Here is a 25,336-nt window from a genome sequence, read left to right as displayed (position 1 = left end):
GGGCTCAGAGAGAGGGTCTGAGGTTTTATTAACCACTGAGGAAAGGTGAGAAGGTGATGATCGAGGGATAATTCACATCCACAGGGAGTTTGACAAATGAAACCATAAATTGCCAAGTCTTGCCCATCAGCAGGGTAGCAAGTGTGTCCCACTCACTGCTCAGCAGTCTTGGGGTAAGGGAAAGGACTGGCCCGATGTGAGTGACCTCCAGCGACCTTGACTCAGCCCACACCAGACCAGGCAGACAAACTGAGTGGGAATGACCTGAACGATCCATTTCTGACCACAGGCACAGGCCCCAGGACGCTTTTCTGGAAGTCTTGCAAGTGGACAGATACCTGTTGCTGCACCCAGACTTTCTTGGATACATGAAGAACAGGTGAGGTCAGGAGCAGTGGCTCATGCCTGTAATCCTAGCACTTTGGGAGGCCAAGGTGAAAGGATCACTTCAGGCCAGGAGTTTGAGACCACCCTAGGCAAAATAGCGAGACCCTATCTCTACAAAAATAAACAAATTAATTAATTAATTAATTTAGCGGGGAGTGGTGGTGTGCCTGTGGTCCAAGCTGCTCCCAAGGATGAGGCATCAGGATCACTTGGGCCCAGATGCTGGTGGATTGCAGCGAGCTATTATGGTGCTACTGCACTCAAACCCAAGCAAAAGACTGAGACCCTGTCTCAAAACCAAACAAACAAAACCCCCAAAAAGAGTTAAGAGCAGAAAGCATGTGGACACGTGGACAAGCATGAGGTCCCTCTCATCCTTGCAGACTTTTGGGGTCTGGGGCGTTTCACAGGTTTCTGGGGCCAAAGACCCTGGACCTGGGTATCTGGGTGTCTGGGTGCCTGGGACCTGCTCACTGCCTGGGTGCCTGAGCTTCCCCAGCCCTTCCTGGTGACCCTGGAGCCCTGCTAGGGCTTTCAGTTGGTTTCTCTGCTGCGGTGCTCTCCTGGTTGGCCTCATTTTGTAACAGGAATGAAATGTGGTTGAAGGGCCTGACCCTCACTCAACCTGGTGTCTGGATGGTCACCAAATAAAGGGATGACAGCCTCAGCTCCCCCAAGGCGTCCCATCACCGCAGGCTCCCTACCTCACTCCTCCACCTCCAATTCAGGTGAACCAGTCCCTTATTACGCCCCCAGTTCTGGAAGGACTGGAGGCGCCAGGGCCCAAACTAACAGGTCTGAGGATCCTTCCCAGGGTAACAGGGCATGTCGCTTCACGGCTACAGCCCACTGGCCTCGGGAAGTCTGGAGCCGGGGCCGGAGCGCGCAGTGCGCAGCCAACGCGGCAGGTGGCGGCGTCTCCCCGCGCCCGGCCTGTCCCCCAGACCGTGAGCGCCAGTCCTTGACAATGCGGGGAAAGAGCCCTGCCCAGTCCCGGGCTGGCGGGAACGCAGCTGCAGGAGTGGCCGCTGTCGAAGTTCCCGGGGCAGGAGGCAGGGACCGACGGGCGCGCGCTGCTCCGGGCGCCAGGGGCGCACTCCAGCCTCCGGGACCCGCCGCGAAGCCCCCGAGGGTGCGGCGGCGTGTGGCGGCTTGGCCGGGGCAGAGGGAGCTGCAGGGCGGGAGGAGCCGCGGGGGCCGGGGTTGGGCAGGGCGGGGCGAGGCGGGGCAGGGCAGGCGGCCGCCTCTGTGAGCTCAGCCGGCTCACACGGGCCTCTCCCCTCCGCTCAGGACAGCGGCGGGTCCCCGGAGGCTGCATGGGGCTCCTGCGCGGCCCGCTCTTCTGGCGGCTGCTCCTGCTCGTGGCTGCCTTCTCTGGGATCGTCTTCGCCCTGTACTCCTCGGCGGTGCGGCGATACCTGGAGCCCCGGTCCGGAGCCAGGTAGGGCTGCCGCGCGCTGACCCGGAGGGCGCAGGGGGCGAGCAGGGCGCGGGGAAGGCGCCGCCCGCAGCCTTCAACCCTCCCTCCGCGTCCACCCCTTTGGGGTGGCTCACAGAGGGGACTCGGGCCGTGGCCCTTTGTCTCCAGAGCCGCCGCCTAGGTTAACTTCGCGCGGCCAGGACCGTACGGCCCCTGCCTGGGTGCAAGAGGGACCTCGCCCCCTGCGCACTGGCGACCTGTCCGGGACACAGTGGTTGGTTAATTCCCTCTGGGCCTGATTAGAAACACTTTCTATGGTCAAAATTTGGCAAGGTCTCCTGAGTCCGATAAAAAGTTCCTTTTTTGTCGGAAACTGTCCCTCGCTAAAGTCACACCTTTTTTCCAGACTCTACCTTTTGGGCAGGGACCCGAGTCTCCGGTTTTCAACTTTGCCGGGATCCTCAGCCCGGCCGTGGCCTGTCGCCTTTCCCACTCGCTCTGGTCTCTGCGCTCCCCGCGCCCGCTCCCTTCTGTCCGGGCCTCGGTTTGCTCGGCTGTTTATTTTGATAAGCTCCGTCTGGGAGCGATCGGGCGACAAGGTGGGCTCCCCGGGGAACAGGGGCGGAGTCGGAGTTCCATCCAAGTTCCCTCCTTGCGCCTCCTGCGCTGCGCCCCCTCCGGCTCGCCCTGGACACCTTGCTTTTATTAATGCCCACGGGGAGAAACCTGAGAGCCTGCCTTTGGCAGGTGATGCTTCCGTCGCGATAGAAGCCTCAAAACGGTTGAGCGCGGTGCCAGAGCGTGGTGCGGGACAGAGCGTGGGCCTGGGAGGCCGGAAAGGCGCCCACAGCCTCCTGCAGAGGCCTCTGGGCCCGGCCTTTCCCTTCCTGGCGCGTCCCCACCTGCGCGCTCCTCCCCAAACCTTGCTGGAGGCATAACGGGGTGAAAACAAAATTTGTATCTACTCTCAGGAGATGAAGTCAGAGGACACATCCAAAGTTGTAAAGCAATATGAAACAGCTTGCGACGATTAGGAGCCCGGTCATCTCAGAACAAAGGGCGCCCGCAAGTGATACCTGAAGTTACTAAATCTCCTCGCAGTCAGAAACCGCGAACGAGGACTGAAAAGGGTTGAAGGCATAAAGAAAATAGATCCTTGTCAATGTTACGTAAAAATGTCTAAAAACACAAAGTATCCCAACAGAAAGATGATAAATTCTTGAGGTGATCGGTATGCTAATTAGCCTGATTTGATCATTACAGGTTTTATACATGTATTTGAAAAATCACCCTGTAACCCATAAATATACAATTATTATGGGTCATTTAAATATAATTTTTTTAAAAGAGAAAGAGAGGCTGGGCACAGTGGCTCGTGCCTGTAATCCCAGCACTTTGGGAGGAGGAGGCAGGAGGAGGATTGCTTTAGGCCAGGAGTTCAAGATCAGCCTGAGCAACACAGTGAGACCTTGATCTCTACGAAAAAATAAAAATTTAAAAATTAGCTAGGCATGGCCGTGTGCATCTGTAGTCTTAGCTACTTGAGAGGCTGAGACAGAAGGATCACTTGAGGTCAGGAGTTTGAGGCTGCGGTGAGCTGTGATCTGGCCACTGCACTCCAACCTGGGTGACAGAGTGAGGCCCTGCTTTAAAAAAAAAAAAAAAAAAAAGGAGAGAGACGTGAGCTAGCACTTTTGTCGCCCTGGCCATGTGATGCCCTGTGCCACCTCAGAACTCTGCAAGAGAGTCCCCACCAGCAAAAAGGCCCTCACCAAGATGTGGCCTCCCAACCGTGGACTTCTCAGCCTTCATAACTGTAAGAAGTAAATTTATTTTCCTATAAACTTTTTAAAAGCCCACAAAGTAAACATCCTTTAAAAGTACCTAATACAACTTTAAATAATAGGTTTGTTGTACTCCTATGCCCATTTATACCCGAACAAAGCTGGGTTTTTTGTTTATTTTTTTAAGATCTTTCATCCTTTCAAAATTTAGTATGACCCAAGAACCTGGCCATTTCCTTGCTACTTCTGGTCAGGTGTTTGCACTGTAGCTTACACCCGAGGTAGGTCAGGACTCAGCCTCGCTATAGGAGGTGGACAGTTAGTCCGGGACAGCGATGTCATTCTGTGCAGGGCCCGCAGGCCATGTGAGCTTCCCCAGCGAGGAACCGCAGGCTTGGAAAGGAAGGCCGCTGGGCCAGGGTCTACAGAGCCAGAGGAAGGGACTCTGTGCTCTTGCTGCAGGTGGGAGAGTGGAATCCAGTCTGGGATTTACTCAGGGCAGAATCTGGATCAGTGGTTCCCAGATGTGGGGATCTCTAGAACTGTTTTTTTAAAAAAAGGTTTTAAACTGAGCAGCAAGTGAGGGTCATCCACGTAGGGCTGCCAGTTACTGTCTCTTACCAATGTTGTTTTGTTGATTTTGTTTTTTTAAAAAAGGGGACACTTTAGAGCCAAAAATTCCTAGGGATACGATCTAAATTTCATTGAGTTAATTTAGTTTTATAAAAAATGCACTACAGCGTACGCATGTTCAAGAGAGAAGGGGGGGCTGAACCCAGCCTTTATCAGGAACTCACTCCCGAGACAGCAGCAGCAATCCACTGGTGCACGCAGGGCATTCCCGACCTAATCGCCCCTCAAACGTCCCACCTCTCAACACTGCGGCATTGGGAATTAAGTTTCCAACACATGAGCTCTGGGGGACACAGTCAAACCACAGCAGGAGCCATGCCATTTACCACGACTGTCCCGCAGGAGTGGTGGGCACAACCCACCCAAAGGAGGAGGGGACCCGAGTCATCTCAGACCTAACGCCTGCTGTGGGCCCTGGGCAGGGAGACCCTGCAAACAGTCACAATTCCAGGGACCTGGCAATGCTTTCTAGTAATAAATAAATGCAATAAATAAACTGACAGTATTTCACGTGCCTAAAGAGAGAGACATGGGCAAGAATAAAAGCATGGAAGTAGAAGGATCAAAAGAACAAACACATTTTGGACCCTGACAGACTTGTCAGCCCCCAGAGCTGAGGGAGTCAGTCAGTCCAGAAGCTTCCAAGGGGTAGGCTGGACCTGCTGACCTCTGCTTTACTTCTGCCTTCTCCCTCCCCAGGGATACCACGTCATCTCAAGCATTCTTTGGACCCAAGGCATCAAATTCTAGGACCAGAAAGGTACAGTGGTCGGCTGCTCTGTGGCAGTTTTGAACATCCTCAGGTTAGCAGGGAGGAGGGGAAAGGAAAACAAACAAGAACATTCTCACGAGATTGCTGGGCTCTTTGGAACACTCCAAGCACAGAGCTGAGCAGGACTTCCATGCAGGACTTCTCAGGCTGGGGCACTAGGGTTCCTGCACCCCAATACCAGGGAAGGATGGATAAATTTGTACCCTCAGGGTGTAGCCAGCTGAAAAGTTCTTGCAAGTCTTAAGATTTTCAGCCTGGCACTGTGGCTCACATCTGTAATCCTAGCACTTTGGGAGGCTGACACAGGAGAATCCCTTGAGGCCAGGACTTTGAGGCCAGCCTGAGCAAGAGTAAGACCCTGTCTCTACAAAAAATAGAAAAATTAGCCATGTGTGGTGACAAGTGCCTATTGTTCCAGCTACTAGGGAGGCTGAGGCAGGAGGATTGCTTGAGCCCAGGAGTTCAAGGCTTCAGTGAGCTATGATGATGCCACTGCACTCTACCCAGGGTGACAGAGCAAGACCTTATCTCAAAGCAAACAAACAAGGCCGGGCGTGGTGGCTCACGCCTGTAATCCTAGCACTCTGGGAGGCTGAGGTGGGCGGATCGTTTGAGCTCAGGAGTTCGAGACCAGCCTGAGCAAGAGCGAGACCCCAGCTCTACTAAAAATAGAAAGAAATTATATGGACAGCTAAAAATATATATAGAAAAAATTAGCCGGGCATGGTGGTACATGCCTGTAGTCCCAACTACTTGGGAGGCTGAGACAGGAGGATCCCTTGAGCTCAGGAGTTTGAGGTTGCTGTGAGCTAGGCTGACGCCACGGCACTCACTCTAGCCTGGGCAACAAAGTGAGACTCTGTCTCAAAAAAAAAAAAAAAAAAAAAAGCAAACAAACAAATAAACAAAAAACAGAGGCTAAGGGACACTTGGCCGGCAGGCTGAAGAGAGGCCCCAAGCATCTTATGAGTGCTTGGACAAGGTTATCTTTAAGTTTCCTAAAGTCCTTTCCATGGCTGGGCGCAGTAGCCCACGCCTGTAATCTTAGCGCTCTGGGAGGCTGAGGTGGGAGGATCGCTCAAGGTCAGGAGTTCGAGACCAGCCTGAGCAAGAGCGAGACCCTGTCTCTACTAAAAATAGAAAGAAATTATCTGCTCAGCTAAAAATATATATAGAAAAAATTAGCTGGGCATGGTGGCTCATGCCTGTAGTCCCAGCTAATCGGGAGGCTGAGGCAGAAGGATCACTTGAGCCCAGGAGTTTGAGGTTGCTGTGAGCTAGGCTGACGCCACGGCACTCTAGCCCGGGCAACAGAGCAAGACTCTGTCTCAAAAAAAATAAAAATAAATAAAGTCCTTTCCGCCTTGAGCTGTTTGATGCTAATTGACATATATTCCCACCTGATTTAAAAGAAAGGATTTGAGGTGGCTGTTGACACATATAACAAGGCAAAAACATAAAGTAGGTTAGGATAAGGAAACTAGTGGAGGAAAAGTAAAGGTAAGGAAAAAAGACAATGTGAGATAAGTGCAGGAAAAGTGTGCCACAAGGTGGAAGAATGGGCCATATATCTGGCTCTGAGCTTCCTGGTGGTCAGAGGTAAGAGGGAAACTTTGCCACCATATCCACGAGATAGAGGCAAGCCAGCTACCCAGGTGAAGCACAGACCTGAAGGTTTTTCTCCTGGAGTTTCATAAAGAGGCCCCCAATTTATCATCCCTGTGATAAATTGGATAATGAAATCATTATAGTCAGTTCTGCTATAATGCTTGCTTTGAAATTGTTAATTTGTTCCAATGAGGTTGATATATTAGGAAACAATTTGAGCATCCAACAAATTTCACAGTTGTTTGTGAGCAATTTTGTCAGTGACAACACTAGGTAAACACAGAAAACCACACCCAGCTAAGCAGAGCCACGTAGGAATACACAACAGCACACGCTTGCACACCCGAGATAGCCACCAGCTACGCTGAGTTGCGTGTGTTAGGGGCTCACCCGCCCGCTGAGCCTGGCAGTACACCTTCCCTTCCGGTTTTAGACAGCCTTCCTTCCACCATGTCACAATAGCTCACAAGCTGCTCCCTTCCAATGCCCACTTCCACCAGCAAACCTCAAGTATTTGTTTTTTTGTTTTTTTGTTTTTTTTTGAGACAGAGTCTCACTCTGTTGCCCAGGCTAGAGTGAGTGCCGTGGCGTCAGCCTAGCTCACAGCAACCTCAAACTCCTGAGCTCAAGCGATCCTCCTGCCTCAGCCTCCCGAGTAGCTGGGACTACAGGCATGCACCACTATGCCCGGCTAATTTTTTTCTATATATATTTTTAGCTGTCCATATAATTTCTTTCTATTTTTAGTAGAGATGGGGTCTCGCTCTTGCTCAGGCTGGTCTCGAACTCCTGAGCTCAAACGATCCGCCCACCTCGGCCTCCCAGAGTGCTAGGATTACAGGCGTGAGCCACCGCACCTGGCCTCTCAAGTATTTGTTTCTTAACCATGGAACATGTGTCAAACTGTGCTCTGTCTTTCTTAGGTTTTTATCTTTGGTTTTATGCATTCCTGACAAGGTTTTTCAGTGTTGTGCTTATGCTCCCACAAGCCCTTGGCCCCTGGGGTTTTCATTTGTTTGCTTGTTTGTTTTTAGAGACAGGGACTCTTGCTCTGTTGCCCCAGGCTAGAGTGCAGTGGTGTGATCATAGCTCATGGCAACCTCCAACTCAAGCAATCCTCAACCTGAGCTCAAGCAATCCTCCCACCTGAGCCTCCTGAGTAGCTGGGACTACAGGTGTGCACCACCATACATGGCTAATTTAAAAAAAATTTTTTTGTAGAGATAGGTCTCAATTTGCTGTTACCCAGGCTGGTCTCGAACTCTTAGCCTCAAGCGAACCTCCCACGTTGGCCTCCCAAGGTGCTAGGATTACAGGCGTGAGTGACTGTGCCCAGCCTAAGCCCCGTGGTTTTGATTGCACAGCGTTGCATAGTGTGCTGACCTTTTAGGCACTCATGTGTTGCATGATAGCAGAAATTACTGTACAGCCACTTCCTGTTTTGTCCTTTATCAAAGACTTAACAATGAGCCCCATTCAGTAGCAACAGTAGCCCTACCCAGGTCACCTATGTGTGGGATTCTGACGTCTGGGATTGCAGCAGACAAGGCAGGAGGCTGTTTAGTCACTGCTCCCTCCCTCGAGGCCCCCCATTGAAAAGGTGCTGCATTCCTTTGCTAGGACTGTAGGAGTAAATGGCCACAGAATGACTGCGGGTGCCTGAAACAACAGAAATTGATTCTTTCACCATTCTGGAGGCTGGAAGTCTGAGATCAAGGTGCTGGCAGGGCCACACTCCCTTTGAAGGCACTAAGAAAGCCTCCCAGGCCTCTTCCCAGCTCCTGGTGGCTCCAGGCATTCTTTGGTTTGTGGCCGCATCACTCCAACCTCTGCCTCCGTCAACACGTGGCCTCCTTATAAGGATCTAGTCTTAGGGCCCAACCTAAACCCATGTGACCTCATCCTAATGAATTACATCTACAAAGACTCCTTTTTTTTTTTTTTTTTTTTTTTGTTGTTGTTGTTGTTGAGACAGAGTCTCACTTTGTTGCCCAGGCTAGAGTGAGTGCCGTGGCGTCAGCTTAGCTCACAGCAACCTCAGACTCCTCGGCTCAAGTGATCCTACTGCCTCAGCCTCCCAAGTAGCTGGGACTACAGGCATGCACCACTATGCCTGGCTAATTTTTTCTATATAGATTTTTAGTTGTCCATATAATTTCTTTCTATTTTTAGTAGAGACGGGGTCTCGCTCTTGCTCAGGCTGGTCTCGAACTCCTGACCTCGAGCGATCCACCCGCCTCGGCCTCCCAGAGTGCTAGGATTACAGGCGTGAGCCACTGCGCCCGGCCTACAAAGACTCTTTTTTCAAATAAGGTCACATTCTGAGATTGTGGGTGGACATGAATTTGGGAGGGACATTATTCAACCCAGCATAGGCACCAACTAGAAGAAAGGCGACCATAAATCCCCCCACCATCCTGTGCACACACAGATCTCACAGCGAGTATTTCTAGAGCTAGGATTTGGGCCAGGCGCGGTGGCGCGGCCTGTAATCCCAACATTCAGGGAGGCCTGGGTGGGAGGATCTTTTGTGGTCAGGAGTTCAAGACCAACCTGAGCAAGAGCAAGACCCCATCTCTACTAAAAATAGAAACAATTGGCCGGACATTGTGGCACATGCCCGTAGTCCCAGCTACTCGGGAGGCTGAGGCAGGAGAATCGGTTGAGCCCAGGAGTTTGAGGTTGCTGTGAGCTATGATGACGCCACAGCACTCTAGCCCAGGTGACAGAGCGAGACTCTGGCTCAAAAAAAAAAAGAGCTAGGATTTGGATCCGGGCTGACGGATCCCCTAACCCAGGCTGGGACTCCTCCGCCAAAGGGGCGGAGGCAGGTCATACCCATTCACTGGAAAATGCCCCAAAGTTTGCCCAAGTGTGGGGTGAAGAATTATGAGGCCAGAGCCATCAGGCCATGGAGACCTGGCATCCAGGAGACAGAAGGCTAGGCAAGCTAAGTCCAGAAAGTTCTCTAACCCCCACCCACCAGCTCAGCCCGCAGATCCAGGGATGGCCCCAGCTGGAGGGGAAGGGCAGGTCTTCTCTCCCAAGCCCGCTGCAGGGTCTGCGAGCTCCCAGGGCAGCTACCCTCCACCCAAACCCCCTCCTAGTGGGGCTCAGTCCTGTCATCTTCCCACCCACAGAGCCGGCTCTGCCGACACCCACTTCACCTGGCTGTTCAGCAGCACCGCCGCTTCTGGAAGCTGTTTGATCTCTCCACTCCAGTGCTGCTATGGGGGGGCCTCTTCACCCCAGAGCTCTGGGACAACCTGAGCCAGCACAAAGCCCCCTACGGCTGGCAGGGGCTCTCCCGCCAAGGTAACCGGCCACCACTGCCTCCTATTCTGCCTTCTGCCTCAGCTTCCTGCTCTTGGCCCTAGGGCAGCCTGGTCCTCCCTGTGTCCCCCTCTCCTCCCAGAGCCCCCAGCTGTGCGACTCCGGCCTCACCTCCCTCCTCTGTCCAGGCACCCAGGGGTCTGTGAAAGGGCTGGGGCTGCCCCTACCCGGTGGCTCTCACCATCCCGGGACCTCCCTGGCATGAAAAGCTCCAGTGTCCAGTGGTGGCTCAGGACAGAGGCCATGGGGCCTCAAACAGCCTCCCTCACAGTTGCTGCTGCAGGGACCACCACTGTTCATGCCCAGAGGCCTCTCCATGTGACACCAATCTGTTCCCCCCACCCCACCCCCACCCTCTACCCACCCAAGCCTCGGATTCTTTTTTTGGAAAATACCAAGTCTTGAGAGGACGAGTTATTGGAGTTCTTAAGAAACTGAAGGCCCAGCAAGTCCCCCTCCCTCACCATCCCCCTTCCAGTCCTCTCTCATTCTGCCATTTCCTTCTCCTCCCACCCCCTGTGCTTCTTAGGAAGGGTTGGGCTCAGGCCTGGGGGAGGCCCCAGATGACCCTGCCGCCTGTCCCCTCACAGCCATCCCCATCCCCTCCCCCCCACAGTCATCACCTCCACCCTGAGCCTTCTGAATGGCTCAGAAAGCGCAGAGCTGTTTGCCACGTCCAGGGAGCCAGCTCCAGGCTGCATCCGGTGTGCCGTGGTGGGTAACGGAGGCATTCTCAACGGGTCCCGCCAGGGTGCGAACATCGACGCCCATGACTATGTGTTCAGGTACGAGGGGCAGGGGCCAGCCAGCCCTGGGGGCACATCTTCCCTGGGGAAAGAGAGTCAAGGCAGCTGTGTCCGTAGTGGCCTTAGGCAGCTCAGCAGTCATGATGGGCACACAGGCATGGATGAAAGCGTGTGCACACAGTCGGCCCTGAAGACAGAGTGTGGGTGCCCACGTGCAGGCAGACCCAGGAGGAAGGAGCCACCAGGGTCAGATTTACCTATTCACAGGGCGTTGTCCCTTGAAGTCTGGAGGAGTAGGGGTCAGGCTGGTGACCGGGCACTGGTGCTGCCGTGGGCAGAAGGAGTGTCCATCCAGACGCATGGGGACAGGAAGGCAGAACTGTGGAGATGAAAGTAAAACAAACAATATGTTGTAACCACGAAGAGACTGATGGGTCTCTGTGCTGATGCACACAGGCTCAATGGCGCTGTGATCAAAGGCTTCGAGCACGATGTGGGCACCAAGACTTCTTTCTATGGTTTCACTGTGAACACGATGAAGAACTCTCTCATCTCTTACTGGAGCCTTGGCTTCACCTCTGTGCCACAAGGACAGGTGAGGCCCCCAGTGGGCGTGCCGTTGTGGTTGACAGTGACCGTGGGGTGGACCACAGGGTTCACAAACCCCGGTCCCGTGGATGGAGAGGTTGTGCCAGCATTGCGGCTGCACAAGATGGCACCACTGAGGTGAAGGAGGATCCAGTCAGGGACTCGCCATGGACTCAGGTGGCACAGGACACCTGGAGCATGGCGTGTGAATGGCTAATGTTTACTGAGTGCTCATGGTGTGCCAGGCACTTGACAGATACCGTGCCAACCCCCTTTACTGGTGACTAAAGCTCAGTGCCCTTTTATTCAGCACACTGGCAATAGAGCCAGGATTCCAATAGCGACTGCCCACCAGAGCTCACATCCCGTGGGGAGATCAGCCAGCCTTAGCTGTGCGCAGGGGAAGGTATTACTACCTCCTCTGTTCCCGGCATCATACAGGGCATAGACATGGTCAATCACAGCAGTCTCGAATGGGATCACTGTGCCCAGTTCCAGGTGGCAGAGCTGAGACGCCGAGAGGTTTGGGAACATGTCCAAGGTCACCCAGCTAGAATCATCAAAATCCAGGCCCCTTTGACCCCAGTGCTGGGGTCTGTTTCCGTGTCCTCACACTGCCCACCCAAAGAATGGTGTGTGACCTCTCCAATTCTTTCCAACAGCTCTGTGTAAGAAACTGAGGGTCAAAGAGATTGAGGGACATGCCCCAGGTGACAGCTAGTGAGTTGGGGAGCCCACATCTGAGTCCATCTGGACTGGCCCTCAGGTTCTTTCAACCACACCCTATTGCCATAAATTCACGCTTCCCCCCTCAAGTGCTCTGGGTGTCACATACAGGGTTAGGGAGATCCCAGGAAAAGGGGTTCTGTGGTATTGGATAAGGCTGAGCTGGGTTTCTAGAATCTTCCTCTGACCAGGGAATTAGTATGTACACACCAAGTCCTCATGAGAAGAACCTCTCTTAGTTCCTGGTAGAACAAAACGCGGCAGTGGCCACAATGCCTGTATGAGTTATCTATTGCTGTGTAACAAGTGATTCCAGAATTTGTTGGCTTTTTTTTTTTTTTTTTTTGAGACAGAGTCTGGCTCTGTTGCCCAGGCTAGAGTGCCGTGGCGTCTGCCTAGCTCACAGCCACCTCAAACTCCTGGGCTCAAGCGATCCTCCTGCCTCAGCCTCCCAAGTAGCTGGGGCTACAGCCAGCCATATGCCACCACGCCCGGCTAATTTTTTCTATATATATTTTTAGTTGTTTGGCCAATTTCTTTCTATTTTTAGTAGAGACAGGGTCTCGCTCTTGCTTGGGCTGGTTTTGAACTCCTGACCTTAAGTGATCCTCCCGCCTCCGCCTCCCAGAGTGCTAGGATGACAGGTGTGAACCACCACACCCGGCCAAAACTTGGTGGCTTTAAACAACATTTATTATCTTACAGTTTCAATAGGTCAGGAAATTTGGAGGAGTGGTTTTGGCTCAGGGTCTCCAGGTGGTGGGCTGCGGTCATCTGAAGACTTGACTGGTGCCAGCATCAAGATGGCACACTCCCACACTTTGCCACCTGGGCCCCTCCATGGGTCACTCGAGTGTCCTCACGACATGGCAGTTAACTTCACTCAGAGTGAGCGAGCCGAGAGAGCAAGGAAGCCGCAGCACCTTTTAGAACCTAGTCTCCAAAGTCCCACATCATCACTTTCCACTTTCTTTCTTTGTTTTTAAGACAGAGTCTCACTCAGCCCAGCTAGAGTGCAGTGACATCATGATAGCTCACTGCAACCTCAAGCTCCTGGGCTCAAGCCATTTCCTGGCGCCTCTCGAGTAGCTGGGACTACAGGCCTGTCACCACATCTGGCTACCCACTTAATATTTACCAGGAAAATCCTATGTGTTAGTCACTCAGTCCAGACCGTACTCACGGGGATGGCAAATAGGCTTCCTCTCTGGCAGGGAGAAATATCTAAGAAGTTGTGAACACATATTGAAACTGCCGGCCGGGCGCGGTGGCTCACGCCTGTAATCCTAGCACTCTGGGAGGCCGAGGCGGGTGGATCGCTCGAGGTCAGGAGTTCAAGACCAGCCTGAGCAAGAGTGAGACCCCGTCTCTACTAAAAATAGAAAGAAATTATATGGACAACTAAAATATATATATACAAAAAATTAGCCGGGCATGGTGGCGCATGCCTGTAGTCCCAGCTACTGGGGAGGCTGAGGCAGTAGGATCGCTTGAGCCCAGGAGTTTGTTACTGTGAGCTAGACTGACGCCACGGCACTCACTCTAGCCCGGGCAACAGAGTGAGACTCTGTCTCAAAAAAAAAAAAAAAAAAAAAACAAAGAAACTGCCACAGTACCTCAGAGTGGACATTAAAGGTGTATAAGAGAAATCCTCCAGTCAGCCTACCCAAGATGGGGTGGACAGGTGTCCACACTGAGCAGGAGTTTAACGTGGCCTTGTGGTCCTCTGGGCTTGTCTCTGTTCTGACAGGACCTGCGCTACATCTTCATCCCCTCAGACATCCGCGACTACGTGATGCTGAGATCGGCCATCCTGGGTGTGCCCGTCCCCGAGGGCCGTGATAAAGGGGACAGGTGAGCAGCCGGGTGGTGGCGCGTGTTACATAGGGTGGGGTGATGCCGCAGCCCTTGTCTCCCCTTGCTCCCAGGGCCCGTTTCGGGGGAAGAGCCGCAAGAAAATCCCAAGCATTCAACAATCCCCGATTATTCAACATAATTCAGCCTTGGGGAATTATACTCTTTTTATCTACCCCCAGGAAAGCCCAGGTGACCCTACTGGTCCCCGGTAACCCTCCTGATGTGGTGGGCTGCTGGCCGGAGGGGCAGTGTTTCTGAGTGGAGCCAGCAGGCGGGCTCCTCGGCTGCAGGCTGCTGCCTCCATAGCCAGCCCAGCCGCCCGCAGGCTCGGCGGGTCTGCCGTCCTGCCAAGCACACTGCTCTAGAAACCAAGGGCAGGGGCCAGTCCACACTGCTCCTCCTGGGGGCACCTTCCCAGGGCCATGCCCAGGAAACGGGACAGCAGGCCCCGTAGGCCCCGTGTCCGGAGGGGAGGGAACAAAGGGCACTTTGTCTTCTCTCTCCCACCTTCCTGCATGGCAGGCCTGGGTCCAGCTCTTTTCAACCATGTCCTGACCCTCAGCTGAACCTTCTCCCTGCGGTTCTGAGACGATTTCTTGTCCCTGAGATCAGGTCCATAGAAATTTATGCCACTGCAGCAGCCCAGATGACCAGCCACTTATCTTGGTGCTCTCGGGACGTCTCACCCACCCCTCAGAGAGCAGCTTTCGAGGTGGTCCTCACTGGTTAAGTCCTCAAAAGCCAGCCCTGCCCCCGACCCACCCCTGCCCTGGTGATTACCCAACAATCACTCTGGTGCTGCTGCAGGTCATGACCTGGGCTTTGTGACACGCTGGGACTGGGCCTTGGGGGGGCTGCCCCAGAGACATCAGGTGGACATAAGCCTCCCCAACACCAATGAACTCCCCCTCCCACACCCCCATTCCGTCCCCTACCCAGTCCCCCTCCCAGTCCCGCTCTAACAATGTTGTCACCCCTCCCGGTCAGCAGCCCTACTCTAGCTCGGGGGGCTCAGCCCCTTCCCCTTCTCCACCTCGGGGCTCCTCCCGCGCCCCCTCACACCCTGCGACCCCGAATGGCTCACAGCCCTCTTCCCGGGCTTCCTCCCTGACCCCCAGTCCTCATGTCCAACATGTTCCCCGAGGGCCTTCCCAAAACCCCACTCCACCCGCCTCCAAATCTCCCTCCCAGTCCGGTTTTAAATCCCTCTCCCGAAACCCTTCTCTAACCCCTGCTGCGCCCATGCCCAGGTCCCTCTCCCACAGCCCTGCCACCTCAGCCTCCTATATCGGGCCAATGCGGACCATCCCATCCTACATTGCCCCCTATGTGCCCCGCTTTCTGAAGGAGCCTCCCTTTTTCCAGCCCCCTACAGTGCCACTCCCCCAGAACCACTGCTTTCCCTGTTCCTTTCCCTGCCCTGCCCCAGAGCGCCCACCCCCTCCCAAGTCGCTCTACTTACCTCTCCTCCCCCCGCCCCCCCACCAGCCCCATATTAACTGCTCCTACCCGACTCCTCCTGCTCTGTTCACACCCCCCTCCTCACTTTCCTACTCCCCACCCATTGAAGTCCTGGTGAGCGGGAAGCCACACGTGGTCCCCACCGTGCTGCCGGCCACCTTCTACACACCCTTCTCCCGCTACTACTCCCAACCCCGCCCCTACCGCAGGCGCCCCAACGCCTTGACCCTCCCCTCCATCTCCCACTTGCAATACGATGGGCCCGGGCGCTCTGTCCACTTCTATCGTGGGTCCTAGGCCTCGCACCTATTTCGGACCAGAAACCTCTGCCAGTAAATTCAAGCTGCTACATCCGGACTTCATCAGCTACCTGACAGAGAGGTATGGAAGTGGGGTGCCGGGAAGAACAGCTTCCCCATCCTTTCCCTCTTGCACACCTGCCCCACATCCATGTCCCTGAGAGCCCCTGCACTACCCAATAACCAGAGCTCGCCTGCACTGAGTGTTTTGGGCAAAGCACTTTCTATTCTTTCATGTACTATTTTATTTTATTTTATTTATTTATTTTTATTTATTTATTTTTTTTTTTTTGAGACAGAGTCTCACTCTGTTGCCCAGGCTAGAGTGAGTGCCGTGGCGTCAGCCTAGCTCACAGCAACCTCAAACTCCTGAGCTCAAGTGATCCTCCTGTCTCAGCCTCCCGAGTAGCTGGGACTACAGGCATGCGCCACCATGCCCGGCTAATTTTTTCTATATATATTTTTAGCTGTCCATATAATTTCTTTCTATTTTTAGTAGAGGTGGGGTCTCGCTCTTGCTCAGGCTGGTCTCGAACTCCTGAGCTCAAACGATCCGCCCACCTCGGCCTCCCAGAGTGCTAGGATTACAGGCGTGAGCCACCGCGCCTGGCCTCATGTACTATTTTATTTAACACCTCGATGGAGGTGGTGTTGTGTATCGGTCAGGTCCAACAGGAAATGGATGGGAAACTCAGGATAGCTCAAGGAGGTTTCTTTACTAGGGACTGTTCACAAAGGCGTAGGCTGGGTCTGGGGAGCCACAGGTGTACGGCAGTAGTGGGGCCATAGAAACAGAGCTGTCATCACTTTGAAGTCAAACCCAAACACAGCCAGCCCAAGGCAACTGGCAAGGAGGAGCCTGGGGAGCAAACAGCCTGATGCTTTCGCTTTCCCTGCCCTGCCCCAGAGCGCCCACCCCTCCCAAGTCGCAGTTGTCAAGTGTGAGCTTTCCCGAATTTTAACCTCTTTTTTCTTCCAGGTTTTTAAAATCAAAGTTGATTAACACACATTTTGGAGACCTATATATGCCTAGTACTGGGGCCCTCATGCTGCTGACAGCTTTGCACACCTGTGACCAGGTAAGAGGGCTTCTCTTTCAGGAGGCCATGGCTGCAGAGCACAGGTGTGAACAGAACCCAATATAAAACTTGCTCTCCCTTACCCGAGGCCTGCCACCCTGAGACCTGGGACTCCCGGCCTCTACTTGTGGGGGATTCCCCAGCTGCAGGAGTGCCACTGCCACTCACTTCCACGCCTGCCATACAGTCATTTAAAGGGAGGTCCTGCGCTGGCCTTGCCTTGGCTCCCACCAGCACCTGTTTCCTTCTCCATCTTCCCCAAGGCAGGTACTTAATATGGTATTTAAGGTGCAAATTATCAACCTTGTGAAAGCAAAATCTTCTCAACAGAACTAGGGACATCCTTTTATAGGGACATCTGGGGTGGAGCAGGTTTAGCGTCCCGCACACAAAAACATACAGAAATTCTGAAATCATCGTATGAGACATTCCCGATGGGATGCTGCCCATATGGACATCTAAGGAGGCAGAGTTTGAGAAGCAGCTTTCAAGGGGAGGCATATGCTAAAGCCAGTCCGAGAGCTAGGGGCCAAACACCACGCCATGCCCCTGGCCTGCGCCTCTTTCCTGTTGTAATGCAGGAGTCTCTGGACTGCAGTGATGGGCTCTTGCCTCTATCCTTGAGTTCCAAACCCAGCTCATGTTTACTTACCCCCTTGAGCCTGTTTCCCATGTGTTAAATGGCGATAAGCCCTTTCAAACACATTATCGGCATCTTCACCCAGACACCCCAGCAGGGGGACCACACCTTTGTGAATTCATGTCATTTCAATCTGTCTACATACAATAGGAGCTCAGTAAATACTAACCCAGTGACTGCCCTTGTCCAGGTCAGTGCCTATGGATTCATCACAAGCAACTACCGGAAATTTTCTGACCACTATTTCGAACGACAAAAGAAGCCACTGATATTCTATGCAAACCATGACCTGCTCCTGGAAGCCGCCCTGTGGCGGGACCTGCATAAGGCAGGCATCCTTCAACTGTACCAACGCTGACCCCAAAGCACCAAGCCCTTTGCTTCTTGAAGAGCTGTGGCCTTGGTCTCCTCAAGTGGCCAAACGCCTTTAACTTTTCGGCCCCCCTTGTTCCCAACACAGGGCACTGGGGTAGATTTTTGACTATCACCAAGACCTGTCCAATGCAAGACACCCTATCCTGTCCTTGGCTCACCAAGAAAACTCTCCAGGTCTGAGACAGACATCCCAACCTTGGCCAAGGGAAAAGGGACTGCTTTGCTGGGCTTGTTCCAGGTGACTTTAGGAACGTCAGCAGAGCAACGCGGGGCCTGTTGGTTGACCATGATGAAGCCCCAGCCCACTACTGTGTCACACCCCACACAAAGGCCAAAGCGATTCAACTCCAGGACACCTCCTAAGAGCCTTTCTGAGAACATGATAGACTTCTGCCCCGTGGTTGTGGGAGAAAAGGCAGAATGTAATGAGACTAGATAACTGCATAAACGATGGATGACCGTTTTGTCTTTCTGTCCTGGGTACGGTAGAGAAATCATATGTAATGCAGGTTTTCAAGATGGAGATCACTCTCCAAATCCAAGAACACTGGTACTTGATAGGAACAATTACTCAGTAGCCTTCCTGCCACCGAGGGAAGTCCTATTAGAGATATATCACCATCTTGTCACCAACAGGGTAACATTACCAGGTAATAAACCCTCATTCTCACATCATGGCTTCAGTAAATTTGAACTTAAATAGCTGATAGGTGGTTTTAAGGAAGTGTCATCCAAACAAGTTATCACACCAGCCCTTAAGCAAGCCATTATTTACTGTCTTGGTAACTAGTGGCTTTGGACAGTTTGAGATGCCACACCTCGCGGGGCTGGTGGGTGGAGTGGGTGGGGCGGTCTCCACAGGGAGAGCTGGCAAGAGACTTCCCAAGGCGGCATCAGGCCATGTTGGTAAGTTCACCAGAGCCCAGAAGCTAGCTTCTGGAAAGCTGATTCTATCAGAACACTTAACAAGAAGAATGGGGATTAACTCAGTCACCAAAAACAAAATATTACTTTAGAAATTCAGAGACATCTGATCAAGAGAGTGGACATTTGAGCTTTATTACTAAAGCAGCTACATGGGGAAACCATAGCATCCTGCCGCCTGGAGAGGAGGAATTAGAGATATTTCAGAGTTACTGGCACCAGGATAAAGCCTTCCAGCTCGCTTTATCTTGGCAACACCAAACAGTCCCTCAGTCTCCAGGAAAGCGGTATGTTCCTTTCGATGGAGAATGGTAGGTTTGAAAAGAACATAGTCAAATGTGGGGCATGCGAGACATTCCTTTGACATTCACAATCTATCCTATTATCACACCATAGTGATCTTTTAGTAAAGAAACTCAACTGCCTTGGCAAGTCAGTATTGGAAATTTTCTGACCCCTATTTCAAATGAAGAAATAAACCACTGATGTTCTATGTGAACCATGATCTATCCCGGGAAGCCACTCTGTGGAGATACCGGTAGAACGTTTATTAATCCTTCACTAGAGTTCAAGTAAAAGCACTAAAGCAATGTTTATGGGTGACAACTCATTAATGGAACACAAAATCAATTTAGTGGGTAACTAAAAAACAAAATATCAGATGCCATTCTGTATAACTGGCGTTAAGTATTATTCTCTAAAACTCATACGAATGTGTTTACTGAGTAACAGAATAAAATATCATTCTCACATTCTCCGTCAATCTGAAATCCACAATGCCAGTGAGTCAATTAAAAAAACTTTTATTTGTGCTTCAAAGTTTAAACCCAACACACAATGATCTCATAGGAAATACATTTCCCTTTAGTCTCCCCTAACAGAGTATAAACGTTAATTAATTTCAATTTACAATCACTGCAGAACTGTTGATTTGTGAGATTATACCCAGATCACCCAAACTGGAGGTCTGAATATTCTTAGTTGGACCCTAATTTCACTAACTGCCAAAGGTTTTCTGGGATAATCTCAGTCACTTGAATTCCTTTAAAGATGAAGAATTCTTGGCCGGGCGAGGTGGCTCACGCCTGTAATCCTAGCACTCTGGGAGGCCGAGGCGGGTGGATCGCTCAAGGTCAGGAGTTCGAGACCAGCCTGAGCAATGAGCGAGACCCCGTCTCTACTAAAAATAGAAAAAAAAAATTATGGACAACTAAAAATATATATATAGAAAAATTAGCCGGGCATAGTGGCGCATGCCTGTAGTCCCAGCTACTCGGGAGGCTGGGGCAGGAGGATCGCTTGAGCCCAGGAGTTTGAGGTTGCTGTGAGCTAGGCTGACGCCACGGCACTCACTCTAGCCTGGGCAACAAAGTGAGACTCTGTCTCAAAAAAAAAAATAAAAATAAAAAAAAAATAAAGATGAAGAATTCTTAAATGATTCTTTTGGGCAGATTACTTTACGGGCCTTAGCAACTGGCAGCAGAGGCAGGGCTGTGCTGATCCCATCTGACATCACCGACAGATAACCTGTAAAACCAAAGAGAGTAACTTGAAATATGCCCAAGAGTGACTCAAAACTGAAAGCTACCTTATAACAACTAATTCAGGAGAAAAAGGCAATCAGAAGCATTCATTCTAACCACGATTAGGCATGTGTGTGGGCAGCACAATCTGGCACTATCAAAAAATTTAAAAGAATTCCCACGAAGGACTAGAGATATTTATATTCAAACTCACTCTGGATGTAAACATTTTAAAGTCAAACCTTCAGGTTTGCTTGAGTTCTGTAGAGCAGTCCAGTCCACTCAAAAGCAAATGATAACCAAGGAGGCACATATTCCCCACTTGCTACGCTCTTTCACTTTGTTTTACTTGCAGGCTGTAAGCTGCTAGAGCCAGTTTGTAGACTCATTAAATCTTACCCCAAATACAGCTTCTTTGGTGACCAAGCAAAAATGTGACCTTAAATATAAAGAGTCTGAACACACCTCCCAATTTTGACAGAAAAGAAAGGCAATCTGTGTCCACTTCAAGCCTGGCATGTAAATGGGAACAAAGCCAGGCACCCAGCCCATAAGTGCCACTTTGTTTCTTTCTTGTTCATATGCCAGCCTCTGCTGCCCAAGGAGCAGCCCCATGCCAGTCACGGCAGACAGTATGTAAGAGGAGAGCTTCCTGGTGTTAACAAAGCACCTGGAAACCAGTCGGCTCTGCCAGTGCCATGGTACGTATCCCTTCTCCCTTAAATGTCAGGTCATGGGTGCAGAGGCAAGGTCAGAGTTGTTAAGCATTCTTACTGCCAGAAACTGGCAGACATTTCACATTCCCATCTCAGTTTCAAAGAACTTATTCATTTTCTTGAAATGTGACAAGCACTCTTTCATTTCACAATAAGAGCATAAATCAAATCCTGGCTACTTGTCTATTTCAGCCACCTCTTACAGCCTGTACCCTTGTGCCATCAATCAAGGGGCTAGGGCATTAACAGGGCAATGACACATTTGGTATTCAAGTTTCAGAGGGCTGAGGCACTAGATTGGGCTCTCAGTAGCAGGGAAGGTTTCTTTGCGGGGGAGAGGGGATCCATTCAATTTGATCCCCTAAAATGCCTGAATTTCTTTTAAGAGTATTGGCGGGGGTGGCAAAAAAAAAAAAAAACAAACAACCAAACAAACATAGGGCCAAACCGTTAAGCCTCAGAATACATTATTTTCCCTCAGTCAAGACTTTCAGACAGGGATAACTAAACATCATAGGCTTGTGGGGCTTCTTAGGGACATGAAAAATATAAAGCTTACAAACAGCAGGAATCATTTCACTTGCCTCAGGAAAAGCAGTTCACAGTTCTCGCTCACACTGCAGACACCTAGTGAAGAAAACAAGACTCTGCTAAAGTTTCGCTGTCACTTAGCACAGCCTTAAGTCCAAAGCAGGGGAAGCAAAAAGAAACCACCCACCTGAGCCTGTATGGAAGGTCTTACGTGCTTACAAGCATGTGACAGTCTCCTTCAGGTCCAGGGCCAGGGCAGCTGCCAAGGTGTAGCTGCTACAAGATCCTTTTTCAGCCTCAGAAACTGAGGCTGAGACTGCACCCAATGAGGAAAAGAATTAAAAAAGAAAAAAAATCTACTCAAGAAGATATACAAAGTAACTCTCAGCCATTTTTAAAATCATTGCCAAAGTCTTCTGTAAGACAAACTTGGGAAACTGAGTTTCAGACATCCACATTCCACACAGAAAGGCCTCTCTTTGCCTTCAGACAGGGATAACTTCACATCATCATGCACTCAGCTCCCACCAATCTGCTAGTCCACGGCGCTGACAGCCATAGCACATGCAAACTATTTTTTTTAAATCGAATTGTGCTTTACTTCCCTCATGAGAACTCTCAATCTTGTCTATTTTATTTCAGATCACTCATTGTTCCAGCTGGCCTATTGAAGGCCAACACACAATACCAGCTGCTAAGAGGCAACATCACAAGGTCACTTTCCCTTCACCCACCTGTATATATAATACAAAACTACCCCGCAGAACAAGTATGTAGGCTTCCAGTTTTTGAAGATAGAGGATTAGAGATCTGTCCCAAGAGCTACTTAAAAATAGCCAGCACTATAATCTTGCTCTGATAAAATCCTTGAGCTAAAAGCAGATCAGATAATCTAATTGTTCCCATACACCTGCTCTTGGACTGGCTACACGTGATTCCTGGGCTCCACTCCAGAACCACTCTCACCCATTGCTGAAGGTGGGGCCCAGGAATGTGTACATTTTAACACTTTGTAGCTGGTTCTGACATACAGTCAGGTTTGGAAACCACTAACCCTGTTTTACAAATGCAGAAACAAGTTATCTGCTCAGACTAAAGCCCAGATCTCTAGCCAGTCTAATATACAGTTCTGAGAGTTTCTCAACCTCAGCCTCACTGACATTTTGAGTGAATAAATTCTTTCTCATGAGGGCCATCCTGACCATTCCAGGGTATTCAGCAGCATCCACGAGATGCCAGTAACACCCTCCACCCCCAGTTGAGAACCATCAATCCAATCTAACTCAATAACTGGTTGTGTAACTTTGGACAAGAGCACTCTCTAAGCCTCATTTATTTACTCAAAAGCAAAGTGGGAAAAAAACTTACCTCACACACAGTGGTTATAACAAATACTGTTTGTGCGATTGCTTGGCAAGGAGCCTAGCAAAAAGAATTCCATACTACTTCCATTGTTTGGGCACAATCCTGGAAGGCCCACACAACCCTGAATCTAACAGAGCAATACTTAAAAGCTTAACCTATGCTTACCATTTACAGAAATATCATCGTGAAGATTCCGACAGTCAACAACTCATGATGAGTTTTCACATGGCTTTTTCTTAAAGTCCACAACCAACACTTTTAATCTGAAAGAAAAGGATAATATGCTTTATTCTAACAGAAACAACCTTAAAGTGTTTATTTTCTCGAGATTTGTATTAAAAAGCTGAGCCTCAGTAAGTTAGAACTCCTCACAAGAGATGTCATTTCAGACAGGGATAACTTTAAATCATCCTCAGCTCACCCAGTGACAAATATTCCTAAATGCCAGCCAACTGAAACTCATTTTCCAAGTCTCCTTTTGAGCCCTGTGCAGTGACATCCATGCTGGTTGCAAACAGTGACACCTAGTGGCCCCTAATTACAAAGGCACAATCCTCCTCATTTTTACCATTAAGAGAATTAGCATTTTGAATTCTGGGCAGATTTCGTACCCTAACTAGACTTCTGTGTCAACACGTACTGATATGCTTGCACTTAACTTCAGAACAAAGTATGAGGCAGATGTCTCTGACAGCAGAGTTATCTGTTTTCTCATTTCCGATGACCACTCACGCCGTGCCTGCACCCATTCTTACTCATTTTAGGGCTCCGTCCATACTCTGAAGCTTCAACCTGCCGCTCTGCTTCTCGCCATCTCTGCAGATGGCAAACAAAGGCCTTCGGGGAAGGAAAAAGGGTTCGTTATTAAAACTACAGATTTCCAAAGAAAGTCTACAATCCCATTGATTACTGTCTATAAAGTGAAATGAAAACCTCTGACTGGGGCTGTCCTCAAGGCACCCCATGTGGAGTCATGTATTCACACGTCAACAGTGCTGATGTTGAATTAAGAACTGTCACCGTCAGATAGTTTGCCCGTGGGAGGAAACGGGAGAGACCCGGGCGTCCTCGCTCAGCACGCGCGTGGCTAGGTTGAAGACCTCTCTCCCCAGGAGGGGGCCCTCGATGCCAAAGACCGGCTTGAGCTCTCTCCCTACACACAATACAGTTTCTTGCCGTCTGGAAAGCATTTTGTCATCCAGTATCTCAGTTAATCCTCTCAACCAACCACCCTACGAGAAAGAAACCGGCCTCACTGTCACCACTTGGTCTCTGACGAAGGGGAGGCCGAGTGTGTTAGCACCATGTCGAGGAGGTCCCCGTTTTCCCACACCTCCACAGCCTTACCATCACCGCAGGCCCGAGGCTGTCAACTAAGTTCAGCACCGACGCGAACCACCACGACTACCAACCACGCGGTCGACCCCAAAAAGAACAAGAGACTGCGCCTGCGCGCAAGTCTTCCCGGCAGTCTCGCTGGAGCTCTCGCGATGTTTAGAAAAGGCTGATGGGAAGTGTAGTTCAAAACAACCGTCGCTGGAAGCCTGCTGGGTTTCATCCTTAGCGCGCCTCTGGAGCCGGAGGTAAGATGGTGGCCGTCACCAGGGGCAGTAGAGGGTCCGGGGTGGGAAGCCTGTTTGTGGAGAACCACTGCAGGGTCACTTCTGCCGGAAAGTCGCTGAGCTTCGGAGTGAACAAGTTGTTCCTGGCTGACACTGGGGAGGCGCAGAAAGTTTGAGGGGGCAGGGACCGATAAGGAAACTGAGGCCCGGCCGAATTTCATTTTTATTCTCTGCGGATTTTATCTTGTCCTGAGAGGGGTCACTGGGGTGGTTGGTTGGGTTAGTGAAGGGGAGAGAGAGTCCGAGGGCATCGTTCAACGTCCCGCTCAGGTAAAATTGGGGGTAGACGGGCGAGGCCCAGGCGCGGGCGGCAGGGGGCGCCCGAGAGCGCCGGGCCGGGTCGGGCCTCCGCGTCCGCCCAGAGGACCCGGGAGAGGACGCGGGAGCCCGGCGCCGGCGCTGTGTCCCACCGGCGCTGTGTGGCTTTAACTCTGAGAAGGGAAAAAACCGGGAAGAGTAACACATTATATTATGAAAAGAACGGAAAGCATTGCAACACCCACTGCTCTTCTGAGTGTTTTCAGGCAGTCGCGCTGGCTTCGTTTTTGAAATATTAATAGTAATAGGGCAACAGACAACTGCAGTCAGGGCCTGAATTTACACCTATTTGGAAGTTACTTTAAATTTGCAAGGCCACGGAGCCTTTTACGTTCCCCGCTCCCCATTCTCGTCCACCCATTATTATTATAGCAGAGATCTCTGTGGCATTTGGTGTGGATTACGTTATTCTGTGTTTGGCAATATGTTGCAGGTACTTATTTTCAAATTCTCGCATTTATTTATGTTTACTTCCCTTAATTTGATTGAAAGCTCTTAAAAGACAGGAGATACCTCCTTTAATTTTTTTTTTCTTTTTTTGAGACAAGGTCTTGCTCTGTCTGTTAGCCAATCTGAATGGAGTGCAGTGGTGTCCTAGCTCACTGCAACCTCAAACTCCTGGGCTCAAG

At 51.0% G+C, this 25,336-nt stretch overlaps 2 protein-coding genes, 1 long non-coding RNA gene and 3 other non-coding genes across 8 annotated transcripts; 2 read left to right on the top strand and 4 right to left on the bottom strand.

The window, feature by feature from the left end:
• Window positions 1–1,703: 1,703 nt before the first annotated feature.
• ST6GALNAC2 (ST6 N-acetylgalactosaminide alpha-2,6-sialyltransferase 2) lies at window positions 1,704–17,691 on the top strand. The gene is made up of 9 exons (XM_069481738.1): window positions 1,704–1,828; window positions 4,924–4,984; window positions 9,745–9,919; window positions 10,554–10,722; window positions 11,140–11,278; window positions 13,748–13,851; window positions 15,613–15,696; window positions 16,594–16,693; window positions 17,524–17,691. Exons 1-9 carry the CDS (start codon window positions 1,704–1,706, stop codon window positions 17,689–17,691), a joined length of 1,125 nt encoding a protein of 374 aa, XP_069337839.1.
• Window positions 14,752–15,612, top strand: LOC138391772 (testis-specific serine/proline-rich protein). The gene has a single exon (XM_069481739.1). The coding sequence runs from the start codon at window positions 14,752–14,754 to the stop codon at window positions 15,610–15,612; it is 861 nt and encodes a 286-aa protein (XP_069337840.1).
• A 2,363-nt stretch (window positions 17,692–20,054) lies between the features above and the next one.
• Window positions 20,055–24,167, bottom strand: LOC138391770 (uncharacterized). Of its 3 annotated transcripts, none has more exons than XR_011234856.1 (6): window positions 24,115–24,167; window positions 23,523–23,604; window positions 22,933–23,030; window positions 21,590–21,718; window positions 21,431–21,498; window positions 20,055–20,159 (listed from the first exon to the last, which is right to left on the bottom strand). It is a non-coding gene; the product is annotated as an uncharacterized lncRNA (long non-coding RNA). The 3 variants fall into 3 exon arrangements; XR_011234854.1 differs by having other exon boundaries at window positions 21,456–21,498; XR_011234855.1 differs by having other exon boundaries at window positions 21,456–21,498; window positions 21,590–21,706.
• LOC138392757 (small nucleolar RNA R38) lies at window positions 21,322–21,394 on the bottom strand. Its single transcript, XR_011235034.1, has one exon. It is a non-coding gene; the product is annotated as a small nucleolar RNA R38 (small nucleolar RNA).
• On the bottom strand, window positions 21,840–21,923 carry LOC138392758 (small nucleolar RNA R38). The gene has a single exon (XR_011235035.1). It is a non-coding gene; the product is annotated as a small nucleolar RNA R38 (small nucleolar RNA).
• LOC138392756 (small nucleolar RNA R38) lies at window positions 23,111–23,188 on the bottom strand. Its single transcript, XR_011235033.1, has one exon. It is a non-coding gene; the product is annotated as a small nucleolar RNA R38 (small nucleolar RNA).
• Window positions 24,168–25,336: the final 1,169 nt, after the last annotated feature.

The sequence above is a fragment of the Eulemur rufifrons genome, chromosome 9, assembly GCF_041146395.1.
Source record: "Eulemur rufifrons isolate Redbay chromosome 9, OSU_ERuf_1, whole genome shotgun sequence".
Classification (NCBI taxonomy): domain Eukaryota; kingdom Metazoa; phylum Chordata; class Mammalia; order Primates; family Lemuridae; genus Eulemur; species Eulemur rufifrons.
The sequence above is the reverse complement of the archived record's forward strand: the minus strand, read 5'-3'. Positions and strand labels throughout refer to the sequence as shown.